The 13,743-nt window shown below is 40.4% G+C and overlaps 1 protein-coding gene across 1 annotated transcript; it reads left to right on the top strand.

Annotated features, from left to right (window-relative positions):
• Window positions 1-344: 344 nt before the first annotated feature.
• LOC135613894 (TPD1 protein homolog 1-like) lies at window positions 345-746 on the top strand. The gene has a single exon (XM_065110908.1). The coding sequence runs from the start codon at window positions 345-347 to the stop codon at window positions 744-746; it is 402 nt and encodes a 133-aa protein (XP_064966980.1).
• The last annotated feature ends 12,997 nt before the right edge of the window (window positions 747-13,743 follow it).

The following is a 13,743-nucleotide window of genomic DNA, read 5'->3' as shown; positions in this document are numbered from 1 at the left end:
AGCAACTGAGGATGAGAACTGTTATAGCGCTAATCCTTCTGCTTACCTTCGGTACGCGTGAAACCAAACTATTTCTCTTTCTACTTACTTTTTTGCTTCTCTCATCTCTGATTCCATAATAATATATTCTAAAGAGTTATACTAATAATCGACCATACAATCTTATTCAAACTTAAGCTTTATCTAATATGCTAGATATATTTTTTTTTCAACCAAATATTTGTCATATTTGGTTTGATCAAAATATGTGCAACTTACTTGAAACATTAGAATCACACGTACTCAAATCCCTATATACTTATTTAGATTATGATACATATTTTCTTGTATCAGGTACAACCTTGATGTGTGTTAGTGGTTTGCGTGCAACGGTGACGTCTTCGTCCTCCTCCTCTTCCTCCAAATCGACAAATCGGATAGGAAACGAGTGCAGCATGGATGACATCGTGTTGCACCAAGATGCGACGCCGCCGCTGCCCAGTGGGATCCCAACGTACACGGTGAATGTGCAGAATCTTTGCCCGTTGAAAGACGGGTGTGCCATGGGCCAAATCCACCTAAGCTGCGGCAAGTTTAGCAGCGCTCGCCAAATCAACCCCCGCATCTTCCGCCGCCTCAGCATCAACGACTGCCTCCTCAACGACGGCCGCCCCCTCCGCCCGGGCGAAACCATCTCTTTCCAGTACGCCAACTCCTTCTCTTACCCCATGGCTGTTTCCAGCGCCACCTGCGTCCCCTCAGCCTAAACCTCTACCTTCACCTGCTTTCATTACCAGACACTCAATTTTGGAGTTATTGTTGGTAGATATGGCTGAAATATACGCTTTTAATTTCCGCTTCTTTGATAGTGCACTAACGCACCTTTTGCTGTGGTGAGTGGTCAGAGCAAGTGCGTCATTCGCTGGATGACAGCATTGAGAGCATTGTTTTACGATGGGAAGATCATTAAACACGTCCAATTCAAAGCAGAATATTTAAAGGACATCGTAATTGGAACTAAAATTAGAGTAGTCAAGAAATGTTATTGCACTTGTCCTTCCGATTCCAGCTTCTTCGTTTTAGTGCATTTTAATTCTAATGATACACTGAGCGAGCAAGCTTTGAATCATCAACACCGTCTGAAGTACTTAAGGATGTGTGAATTTGAAGATCTTACATGAAGCTTCTGAGATGAGCAGGTTAGGTAGTAACCCATCTGGTCAAGTGAAGCTTCAGCTGCCTCAAAGACACGATGTGATTAGAATGCACAGTTGTTGTCAACTTAAGGTCGATTTGAGGACATTTAGAAGATGAGACCATGTTAAAGATATCTCGAATATTCAATCAACATGAAATAGTTATCTTAGGGCATAGTCAAGTTAGAGCAAGATCTAGCTTTAGGCATACATTTCACAAGGTGGTTGTCTATTCCTTGCAATTGTTCGTGCAACGTCGGACTCATCACTTGAAATGTGCTTCATGTTAAGGTAGAGGTTAAGGTAAAATTAAATTGGCTTCTTGTGGAAGCAGTTGCAGCACCAGGTCGGTTGGTTGAATGACCTACTTGGAATTGGAGTTCCTTGTAACCTTCAGAATCGTAGACGCATGTATATCATATCCCACTTCATGCAAAAGACTGTGTCAAGTTTATCTAACAAAACTCCTCCATCGATCATGGTAGTATGAATCTATAGGTATTTAAAACCTGTAAGTATCTGTTTAATAAGTTTGGAATGAAAACATATCTTAGAAAATTGTTTTATATATTGTTGTTCTTATAACCATTGGTTAGTTAATAAGGGAATATTTCCTTTAGATGATCTACTAATGTAAAGTTCTTCATCGACTCCGATCCATTGACATGAGATGTCCAATAGGTGCTAATTTAATTTCATATGTCAAGTCTCAATTAGCCAAAAATAATAGATTTTTGGCCAATTGATTTTGTAAATCTTTGATAGAAAATTAAGGGATTGAAGATGTCATTCAAACAAGGAAGATTTCATTAATGGAACCTAGACAATCATGGGAGGCTTCGAAGTTAATCCAATATTAGATTTTTGTTTAAGAATGAAATCCTTTTACTATTGTCCATATTTGGTTCCTCCTTTGGAATCTAATCACATCCAAGATCTAATCAAATATGATGAACTGAGACAGTATTTTGTAAATACATAAGTCACCAATGGGAACCAGAGTCTCACTAAGCTAGCTAATTTACCCAATGTTCAATTAAATTGACCCTTATAAATACCTCGATGGAGAGGGAAATAGAGATTGAAACCCATTTAGTCTCTAGCGTGCATGCTTCTTGACCATGATCAATCCTTTCCCGAGCACCTTAAAGGTTTGGTCTTCACTCGAAATCCTCTATTTTTTCTTGTTTGAAGTTTCTTATGGTAGTTATCTCAACTTTGTGAGCTCCGATTGGAGGCATGGAGATTGTGGGTGTTGAAAACTTTTAAATCGATAATAATGAGTTTACATCAAACTAATCGTATGGTTCCTACTAACACTAACCATGTGCCATAGTCCATTCTTTTATTCTTGAACAATTTAGCATGCATAAAACAAGTTCAGATGCCCCTTTTCTCTAAAAAGTGATAATAGTATTTTACCCTATCACCAAACTTCTTGCATTTGTAACGTTAAGCTTTTCTTTTGTTACAATGATTCTTCTCTTTATGATTATTTGTGTTACATATTTTTCATCCTCTCTGTGGTCTTTATCTATTGAAATTTTATTATAATTTATTTTTTATCTTCATTTTGATGAACCTCTATCTCTCCCAAGGAATTCACTTAAGTTACTCTCTTATTCTTTGTGATTGGTTGTTTGATTTACCCTTTATGTTTTCGGAACCAATAAATTTTTTATTAAGATATAATCTCCATAGTTTTAGTTTGAAAGTTAGATCAACCCTTATTAGAGATTTGAACCCAAATCAGAGAGCTTAATTGTATGCTCGCTTGTTCGAGCCTTTCAGAACATGTTCGGCACGGCCCCCATCCGAGGTTGCATAGCCATCCTTGAATAATGTCCATGCTGGTGGGATATAGTTGTTGATCTCAAGCAAAGGGTGAGACAGTTCCAAAATAAAGTCCAATAACCCCTGTGCCTTTATTGCAGTCCTCGAAACATATCGGATTTCAAACTCATCCAACTCTACTGACCACCTCAATAGTCAACCCGAGACATCAAACGGAAAGAGGACCTATCTGAGTGATTGGTCGGTATTCGCTTACACAGCATGCACTTGAAAATAGGAATGAAGCTTCCTTACCACCTAGGTGACAATGAGGTAAAGGCTTAGAGTTTCATCCAAGGTAGAGGTAGTGAGATTTGGCAATTAGGCAAGGTGGACTTTTAGCCTTTCAAAAGCCTCATGATACTCTTCTATCCGTAGGAAGTCCTTTAGATTCTTTAATGCCTGAAAAAAAGGCAAATACCTATCACCCGATTGGGATAAGAATTGGCTAAGCTCTGTTATTCACCCTGTTAACTATTGGACTTCGTTTACTGACCGAGGTGGTGGCACGTCTCTAATATAACTTTCACATTCTTGGGGTTTTCATTTATTCTCCTTTGGTGCATAATAAATCTGAGGAACTTTCCCAAGTTGACTCCGGAAGCACAGTTAGTAAGATTATGACACATGTTGAACATCTTTGAGACTTAAAATGTTTCCGCTAAGTTTGTCAAATGCGATTTGGTTGTCCAACTTTTTGCTGTCATGTCATCTACATGCACTTCAATGTTTCTTCTGATCTAGTGTTTTAATATCTTGTTCACCATTCTTTGGTACATCACCTCTACATTTTTTAACCTAAATAGCATGACTCGGTAGCAAAATATGTCTCATTCGGTGAAAAAGAAAGTGTGTTAATGATCCTCTCATGCCATTTTGATTTGATTATAAATTGAGAATGCTTCTATAAAAATGGGGAGCTTATGACCAGAGGTAGAATTAACAACCTAATCAATCTAACGAAGTGGATAGCTATCATTTGGATATGCCTCGTTGAAATTGGTATAATCAACACACATCCTCCAATTTTCATTAGACGTTTGAATGAGTATAACATTGGCAAACCATTGGGGGTTCTGCATCTCAACAATAAACCGAACTCCTAACAACTTATCTACCTCATCAGTAATTACCTACTAGTGGTTGGGAGAAAACTTCTAAGGCATTTGCTTCACTAACTTACCTTCGAAGTAATGTTCAAGTGATGTTGAACTACGTTGGGGTCGATTCCTAACATGTCTCTCAGTGATCACGTAAATACCTCGGTGTTCTCCCAAAGAAAGTTGATGAGTTGCACTTGTCTCTCTTTAGGAAGTGTCATTTCGACCTTGACAACTCTATCAATTCTGGCCTTATCTAGGGCTGCCTCAATCAGCGGCTCCATTGGTTTAGGATGTGAGGTGGACTTGGCGAAGCCTTTGGTGTCTACAGGTGGCATTTTAGAACGAGCCTTCTTCGATAGAGAGATCACCGTCAAGTAGATCTAGCACGACTCCCTTGGGTTACTTCTTAGCTCCCCATTGCCAATTCCCATTAAAAACTTCATTACTATATTAAAGATTGACACTACCACCCTTAGGCTATTTAACGTGGATCGATCTATGATTGCATTGGATATTGAGGGGATATCTACCACCATAAATATAGCCAACATCGTTTTGGAATAATGCTCATCTCCGAATATGACATGTAGATTCACGGTCCTAAGGTGGGAGACAGAATCACTCATAAATTTTGTTAGTAAAGAAGTCAGAGGGGTATAGTTGTTTGTCGAGAGCTTGAGTTTTTAGAAAGCATCAAAGTAGAGGATATCGATAGAGCTACCTATGTCAATCATGACCCTGTTCACTAGAACTTCAATACTATGTGGTAAGTTGACACCATTGCCCTTAGTCTATTCGGCATGGATCAACCTATGATTACATTGTATGCTAAATAGATATCCACCATCATGAATCTAGTTAGCATCATTTTGGAGTAATGCACATCTCCGAATATGACATGTAGGTTCATGGTCCCAAGAGGGGAGATAAAATCGCTCATGAATCCCATAAATGAAGAATACATAGGGTTATGGTTATTAGTCGAGAACCCGAGTTTTTGGAAAGCATCAAAGTAGAGGATATCGGTAGAGCTACATGTGTTGATCATGATCCTATTCACTAAAGCATTGATCATCTTTATCGAAACTATTGAGGCATTATCGAGGTTCAGGTCAAGGTTCTCTATCTCTTCCTTCTTGAAGTTTATCTCTAGGTCACCCTTTATCCTTAGGCTCTTTTCAATGGTAGCATAGACATAAGCTTTACAACTTGAAGAGCTATCTCGCCCTAAGGCAGGTCCACCAATGATGATGTCAATCTATCTCTTCATGACTCCTAAAGTCGGGGTGTGGGTTTCTAACGTTTTTGGATGAACCGATCATAGCATCCCTGGCATATAAATTCTTCAATATATGATCTTTCAAGTTACAACAATCCTCCATGGCATAGTCATAATCTCGGTGGAACTCATAGTATTTGGAAGTATCTCTTTTCGCTAATGGAGTCTTCATTGGGTGAGAGTCTTTTAAAAGCCCTTTCTCTTTTATCAATAGAAAAACTTCAGTTCTAAACAAATTTAAGGGGTTTAGCTCATACCTTAGGTGAGGTAAATTGGGTCATTCATTCCTCCTTTGTCGTGGTGACCTCTGGGTTAGAGTGGATTATAGTTGCTCCTACTATGGCATCTTGCCTAACTCCTCACGTTTACTAGAGACCATTGTCTTGGTAGCAGCGTATTGATTAGTCCTCAAAAGTACCTTTGGTATCATTACTGGTGGCCTTTTCATTAATGACTAGAAGAGATGAGAGGGCTTTAACCCCATCATAAGGTCTTTTTTATGAGCAATGGATAGGCATCCACTATATCTCAAAATTCATTAGTGAAGCATGTGACAAATTCTACAATCATCTCTTCCTTCCCTTGTCTGAGTCCAAGAAGCATTGCTGCTAATGGTCTCGGGAGCACATTTCTAAGAAAGTGAAGTTCAAACTTAAACCAACGAAAAGCAACTTCAGGCAAGCATATCATTCTTGTGCTGAACATCTTAATATGGTTGAGAATGTGTGACACATCAGGGCATCCAAAGTATCATACAACTATATTTGAGCATGAAAAGTTATAATGTGCTCTATCAAGTCGATAATGCCATCGAATGCCTCTAATGATAGGAGGTGAAAGTTTATTGGAATCGACATTTTCTTAGATTTTTTGGTTGAATAGCGATCAACCTAAGTTGGGGTTGACCAACACTTCCCATTTGGATTGTTTAAACTCTCGTTACATCTCCTCTAAACATCGATCCATTTTTCATAGTTGGATCCATATGAAATCTATTAGGAATGAGTCGGCACTAAGAGGGGGGGGTGAATTAGTGCAACGGTAAAAATTACGTCAGTTATGGAAATTTTGTTTTATACGATAAAACCGATTTAAAAAATACTTAATTATGAAAGCAATAAGAAGAGTGTAGTAAGTAATGAGAAGGCAATTTGCAGTTTAAAGTAAATTACACAAATGAAAGGCAAACCATATTTTTATAGTGGTTCGGTCGTCGTGACCTACATCCACTCCGCCGATTCCTCTTCCGTCGAGGCTACCGGCATCTGCTATCGGCCATCCTTCAAAAGGCGAAGACCAACCACCTTTTAAAACATGATTCTCCTTTTTCCGGGTTTAGGAGATAACCCTTACACCCCCATTTACTCCTCTCTCAAACTATTCCAACACTTAGAACTTTGAGAGTAGTTTCACACACAATTGCAACAGAGTTTTCTTTCTTTTCGCTCTCAGTTGAACTTATTACTAAGCATGAATCATGTTGTCCAGCATGTCATTGGTCCATCAACACTTCGTCTGATTCTTCGGTGCATCGTTCTCTCTTATGGCCTATTGCCCAATCGGCCAGTTGACCTCCGTAACTCCGATATCCGTGGCACAATATATGCTCTTCTTGGCCCGATGCCTGAATCTATGGCTAGAAGCCTTCTTTCGATACGTCGACCGATCCTCCGGCCAGATGTCCAATCTTTTGATACATTTTCCTCCAGCCCAACATGATTCTTCGTGCTTTAATTATCTCTCCCTAATCGAAGAATCCTAGGTACTGGCGGTACCACCGCCGATCCTGGGTGGTACCACCGTTGGTAGCATTCATTGCCGACAGTACCACCACCCAAAATTCCTAGGGTGTTGTTCCCCATGCGGTGCCACCACCGGCCAAGCTTTCAGCACCCTAGTTGGGCCTTGAATCCGGCCCAAACCAACATAACTTTGGGCCTAGTTAGCCCCTAACAGAGTTAATGGGATTACCTCCCAATCTCAACTCTAATTATATGCTAACTATGATTCCTAAGACACATTCTAAGCAAAATAAGTCTGGTTTCTTTCGGCGATCTTTCGGCGAACTTCCGACGATCATGTTGTCCGGCATGTCATTAGTCCATCGATGCTTCGTCCGATTCTTCGGCGCATCGTTCTCTCTTACGGTCTATTGCTCAATAAGTCTTTGTCGATACGTCGACCTATCCTCCGACCCGACGTCCAATCTTCTGACACGTTTTCCTCCGACCCAATTGTTGAATCTCGTATTTTGATGATGAAACCACTTGATATGTATTTATATTTTAATCTACATTTTGAGTGACGCAGGATGCTTTGATCAGGATGAGACAATTAAAGCAGGAAAAATCATGTTGTGCTGGAGGAACATGTCAGAAGATTGGACGTCGAGCTAGTGGATCGGTCGGCGTATCGACAGAAGGCTTCGGGTCATGGACGCGGGCATCGAGCCAAGAAGAGTGGATATTGTGCCAAGGATATCGGAGTTGCAGAGTCAACTGGCCGATTGGGCAATAGGCCGTAGGAGAGGACGATACGCCGAAGAATCAGACGAAGCGTCGAGGGACCAATGACATGCCAGACAACTTGGTTAATTTCTTAGGATTAATTATCTCGATCGAAGTTTTGTTTTACATATGCAGGATTAACTACGATGAAAGTAAGACATGCAGCAGGAGTTGTGCCGGAGTCAAGACTATGATCACGTTGGGAGTTCGAGAGTTCGACGGAAGTCCGAACGGTCGTTGGAGGTTCTGCGGGAACAAATCCGAGAAGTCTAGGAGCTTGCCAAAGAAGCTCGTCGGAACTCGCCAAGTGGATCATCGCAAGTCCAGGAGTTTGCTGGAAGTCCGTCGGAGCATCGCTGGAGGTTCGTCGGATGTTCGCCGGAAGTTCGCCGGAAGCTCGCCGGAAGAAGCGATTGACGCACCGGAGCAAGCTGTAGTAAATGTCTTAAGAAAATCGTAGTTAGCACGATGATTAATTTAGAAATGGGAGGTGATCCCATTAACTTAATCTTGGGGCAATTGAGCCCTTGACAGACCCAAATTGGGCCGAATGAATTAGCCCATTCGGACCCAGATTTCTTGGCCAGAGTTGGCACCGCCTGGGTCGACGGTGGCACCGCCCAGGGCTCAGTCTCCGAGCTCTGGCTGGGCGGTGCAACCGCCTCTGACAGAGGTGCAACCGCCTGAGCTCGGTCTCCGAGCTCTAGCTCGGCGGTGCAACCGCCCCAGTCAAGCGGTGGCACCGCTTGAGCTCGGTCTTCGAGCTCTGGCAGGAGGTGCAACCGCCCCTGACAGGAGGTGGCACCGCCCAGAGGCTCAGTCTTCGAGCTCTGCCAGGCGGTGCAGTCGCCAGACCTCGGAATTCCGAGAGATGATAGTTTTGAGCTCCAAATTCAAATTAGTTTGGGGCCTATAAATTCCCCTCCCATCCCTGGGTAGAAGACACAAGCACAGAGAGATTAAAAGAGAGAAAACGCTGCTGCAATCTCTAGAATTTCCCTCCTCTAGCTTAAGTGTTAGAATTATGTTTAAGAGAGGAGAGTGAGGGCTTGTAAGGGTTGTCTCCTAAACCCAGTGAAAGGAGAAGAGGGGTGTAAGAAGAAGATTGATCTTCGCCTAGTAAAGGAAGATTGTTAGTAGATGCCGGTGGCCTCGACGGAAGAGGAATCGGAGGAGTGGATGTAGGTCACGATTGACCAAACCACTATAAACTCTCATCTTCTCTGGTTTGCATTTACTTTGAGCATATTATCTTTACTGCAAACCTCCTCAATAGCTTACTGCCTTCTGCGCATTTACGATCGTGTTTCAAAGTTCAGTATTTTTCGAATCGGTGTTTAGACGTAAATCAGTTTTATCGTACGAACATCATATTTCAGTTTGCGCTTACATTCTAATTTCCATCATAACTGCAAACTGCCTTCATATATTCGCTTTAACTGCATCTCGCTTGATCACAAGTTAAAGTGATTTATGAATCGGGTTTTCTATCGAAATCGCTTTTATCGTACGAACACAGTTTTAATCGTCGAAAGTTTTTCGCTGCACTAATCGTCGAAATATATATATATATATATTTGCATGCGATGTATATATATATATATATATATATATATATATATATATATATATATATATATATATATATATATATATATATATATATATATATATATATATATATATATATATATATATATATATATATATATATAATATGTATATATGTGACATGTCATATTAGGAGACCAAATTAAAGAAACTCTCTCTCGATAATATTAAGTCAGTAAACGTGAGGCAATTAGATTGACCCACGTGGCTTTCCATCGTTATAGGTAGGGACCGATCTTAGTGTAGGTTGAGTTGGTCGAGTCCCTCGAGGCTCACCTATATCGCAATTCGCTATCTTTCCTATGATAGAGGGATGTCACCGGTGACCTGAGGGCATGGCATGCTTGGTCGAGTCCCTCGATAGTATATCATCGAATCAGAGTCATCTTGTAACGATGGTGTTGACTTAAACAAACATCATGGTTGGTCGAGCCCCTTGAGACTATGGTGATTCGGAGGCTGAACAGGACGGGAATCACAAGGAGTTGTGATCGGCAAGAGTTGCCTACCTTTCAAGCATAGTGTGATTGGTCGAGTCCCTCGAGGTTACACTAAGATGTTGATTGGATCTCGATCCACACTAGAAGTCTATCGGAGACTTCTATTTCACGTGCTGAGGGTGTCGCATGACTCGCTAGTAAAATAGTGGAAGCATATTAAGATAGAAGTCAATATCTTGATTGTTTATTTTTTATAAAATCTACATGTTATTTATTTATGCTGCATCTTTATTTTAAGAAAATGTTGCTTTCAAATCCCTTACGTGGCATACTTGATGTTAACCACCTCATTGGTCCAAATAATACGGATTTGCTCCGTAACTTGAGAATTGTTCTCATGGCGGAGAAAATCGTGTACATTCTTGATACAGTGATGCCTATGCCCGAGGGAGAGGCAAGCAATGATAAGATCGCTCACTATGTGAAGTACATTGATGACTCCACTCTTGCTCAGTGTTACATGTTGGGCTCCATGACTCTTAAGTTACAAAGACAATATGAAAAGATAGATGCCAGATCCATTCTCCTACAGGTCCACAAATTGTTTGAGGAACAAGGAATAACTAAGCAATATGAGATATCAAGAGCCTCTTCCACACTAGGATGACTGAGGGGACACCGGTTCAGAACCATATCCTAAGATGATTGAGTGGATAGAGAAACTCACAAGTCTAGGAATAGTCTAAGAGGATAACTTGTGTGTGGATCTTATACTTCAGTCCCTACCAGATTCCTTTTCACAATTCATAATAAATTTTAATATGAACAAGCTTGAGATGACTCTCCTAGAGCTCCTCAATATATTGAGGGAGGCAGAAAGCACTATTAAGAAAGAGAAGCCAGTTCTCTACACTAGTGAGACCAAAGAGAAAAGGAAAGCAGAAAAGTCCCTTAAGAAGGGCAAGGGCAAGGGCAAGGGCAGACCATGTAAAGCAAAGATTACTAAGAAAGACCCGGCAAAGGACAAAGGTCAGTGCTTCCACTGCGGAAAAGATTGGCACTAGAAGAGGAACTATAAAGAGTACTTTGCAGAGACGGCGAAACGGAAGCTTGGAGAAGTTTTAGGTATATTCCTGATCAGTCTCTATTTGTCAAACTCTTATGATAACACACGGGTATTGGATACTAGTAGTGCTTATCATATTTACAATTCATTGTAGGTTCTAGCAAGGCCTAGGAGACTAGCGAGAGGTGAGATGGACCTCAAGATGGGCAATGGAGCAAAAGTTACTACAGTAGCTGTTGGCGAGGTCCCCCTACATCTGCCTAGTGGACCTGTTATTACATTGGATGCATGCTATTTTGTTCCTTCTATTATCAAAAATATTATTTTCATTTCATGTTTGACAGTTAGTGGATATAAATTAGTTTTTAAGAACAATAGTTGTTCAATATTATTAGATGATGAAATCATCACAAGAGGAACATTATATAATGGTTTGTTTATGCTAGACACTACTCCACATATTATGAATGTAAGTGTGTCTAAGAGGAAACGAGATAAGGTGAACAGTGCATACCTGTGACATTGTAGGCTAGGTCACATCTATGAGAGAAGGATTAAAAAATTGTTAATGGATAGATATCTAGATCCATTCGACTATAAGTCATATGCAACCTATGAGCCTTGCCTTTATGGAAAACTGACCAACTCTCTATTTAGTGGAACTGGAGAAAGAACCACTGAACTACTGGAACTCATACATAGTGATGTATGTGGACTCATGTCAACTTATGTCATTGGTGGTTACTCTTACTTCATTACCTTTACTGATTATTTCTCAATGTATGGACATGTGTACTTAATGAAGTACAAGTCCGAAGCCTTTGAGAAATTCAGAGAGTATAAGAATGAAGTTAAGAACCAGACTGAAAAGAGTACCAAAACTCTTCGATCAGATCGAGGAGGTGAGTACTTAAGTACAGAGTTTACCCAGTTCCTCAAGGACTATGGGATTCTATCCCAATGGACACCTCCTTATACACCTCAGCTCAATGGTGTATCTAAAAGGAGAAATCGTATGTTGTTAGACATGGTACAATTCATGATGAGTTTTGCTTACTTATCCATCTCATTCTGGGGATATGCCATAGAGACCACAGCTTATTTTCTTAATAGAGTTCCAACTAATTTGATGGTGTCTACACCATATGAGATAGAAAGGGAAAAAGCCCGATCTTAAGGTTGTTAAGATTTGGAAATGCCCTGCCCATGTTAAAAGACACAATCCCGATAAGTTGGAATTAAGGATGGAGCGGTACAAGTTCATAGGATACCTCAAGGAAACTTATGGGTATTATTTCTATCATCTTGATGACCAAAAGGTCTTTGTAGCCAAGAGAGCGGTGTTCCTTGAGAAGGAACATATTCTTAGCGGAGATAGTGGGAGCATGATAGAGTTGAGCAATGTTGGATAACCTAGCTCAAGCACCACTCTACAGCCCGAGTCTGTTCAAGTACATAACACACAAGTTCCGACTTTACGTAGGTCCGACAGAATATCTCATCCTCTCGAGAGATATGTGAGACATATTGAAGGAGATGATGTTAAGGATATTGATTCTCAAACCTACGAGGAGGCTATTATGAGTATAGACTTCAGGAAGTGGCAAGAAGCCATGAATTTTGAGATGGATTCTATGTACTCCAACAAGATTTGGAACCTAGTTGATGCTCTTGTGGGTATTGTATCTATCAGTTGCAAGTGGATCTTTAAAAAAAAGATCGGAGTAGATAGAAAGATGGAGGCCTATAAAGCAAGGCTAGTGGCTAAGGGGTATCATCAAAGGCAAGGTGTTGACTATGACGAAACCTTCTCACCCGTAGCTATGCTAAAATCCATCCAAATTCTATTGGCTATTGCAACACACTATAATTATGTGATCTGACAGATGGACGTGAAAACTGCATTCCTCAATGGCAACCTCGAGGAGGAGGTATATATTATACAGCCTGAGGGATTCGTGTCTAAGGACTATACAAACAAGGTGTGCAGGTTGCTTAGATTCATTTATGAACTAAAACAAGCTTCCCGAAGTTGGAACATAAGATTTGATGAAGCAATCAGATCTTATGACTTCGTTAAGAATAAAGATGGGCCTTGTGTATACAGGAAGGTAAATGGGAGTGCTATCACCTTCTTGGTGTTATATGTGGATGATATCCTGATCATTAGGAATGAAATAAGAATGCTATCCATAGTAAAGGTTTAGTCATCTAGACACTTCTCCATGAAGGATTTAGGGGAAGCATCATATATCTTGGGGATTTAGATCAATAGAGATAGATCCAAGAGGATGCTTAGCTTGTCTCAGTCCAAGTACATAAACAATATTGTTAAAAGGTTTAGCATGAAAAATTCTAAGAGAGGTCTCGTATCAATGATATATGGGATATCGCTTTCTAGGAGTATGTCCCCAAAGACTCTTGAAGAAAGGGCAAACATAGATAGGATACCTTATGCATCAGTAATAAGGTATATCATGGAAGCTATGCTATGTACCAAGCCTAATATAGCGCATGCTCTAAGTGTCACGAGTAAGTATCAAGCGGATCTAGACTTGGAGCACTGAAAAGTAGTAAAGTATATCCTTAAGTACTTGAGAAGGAGTAAGGATCTTTTATTAGTATATGGAGGTAGTAGCCTCAAGGTTGAAGGCTACACGGACTCAAGTTTTCAATCCGATATTGATGATAGCAAGTTGAATTCGGGGTATATATGCACCTTGAATGGA

Source organism: Musa acuminata, chromosome BXJ2-6 (assembly GCF_036884655.1).
Source record: "Musa acuminata AAA Group cultivar baxijiao chromosome BXJ2-6, Cavendish_Baxijiao_AAA, whole genome shotgun sequence".
NCBI classification, from domain to species: Eukaryota; Viridiplantae; Streptophyta; class Magnoliopsida; order Zingiberales; family Musaceae; genus Musa; species Musa acuminata.
Note: the sequence above shows the minus strand (reverse complement) of the source record. Positions and strands in the feature narration are given on the sequence as shown.

Excerpts from the sequence above, each read along its gene's own strand:
- LOC135613894 (XM_065110908.1), top strand. The coding sequence starts at position 345 with ATGTGTGTTAGTGGTTTGCGTGCAACGGTGACGTCTTCGTCCTCCTCC.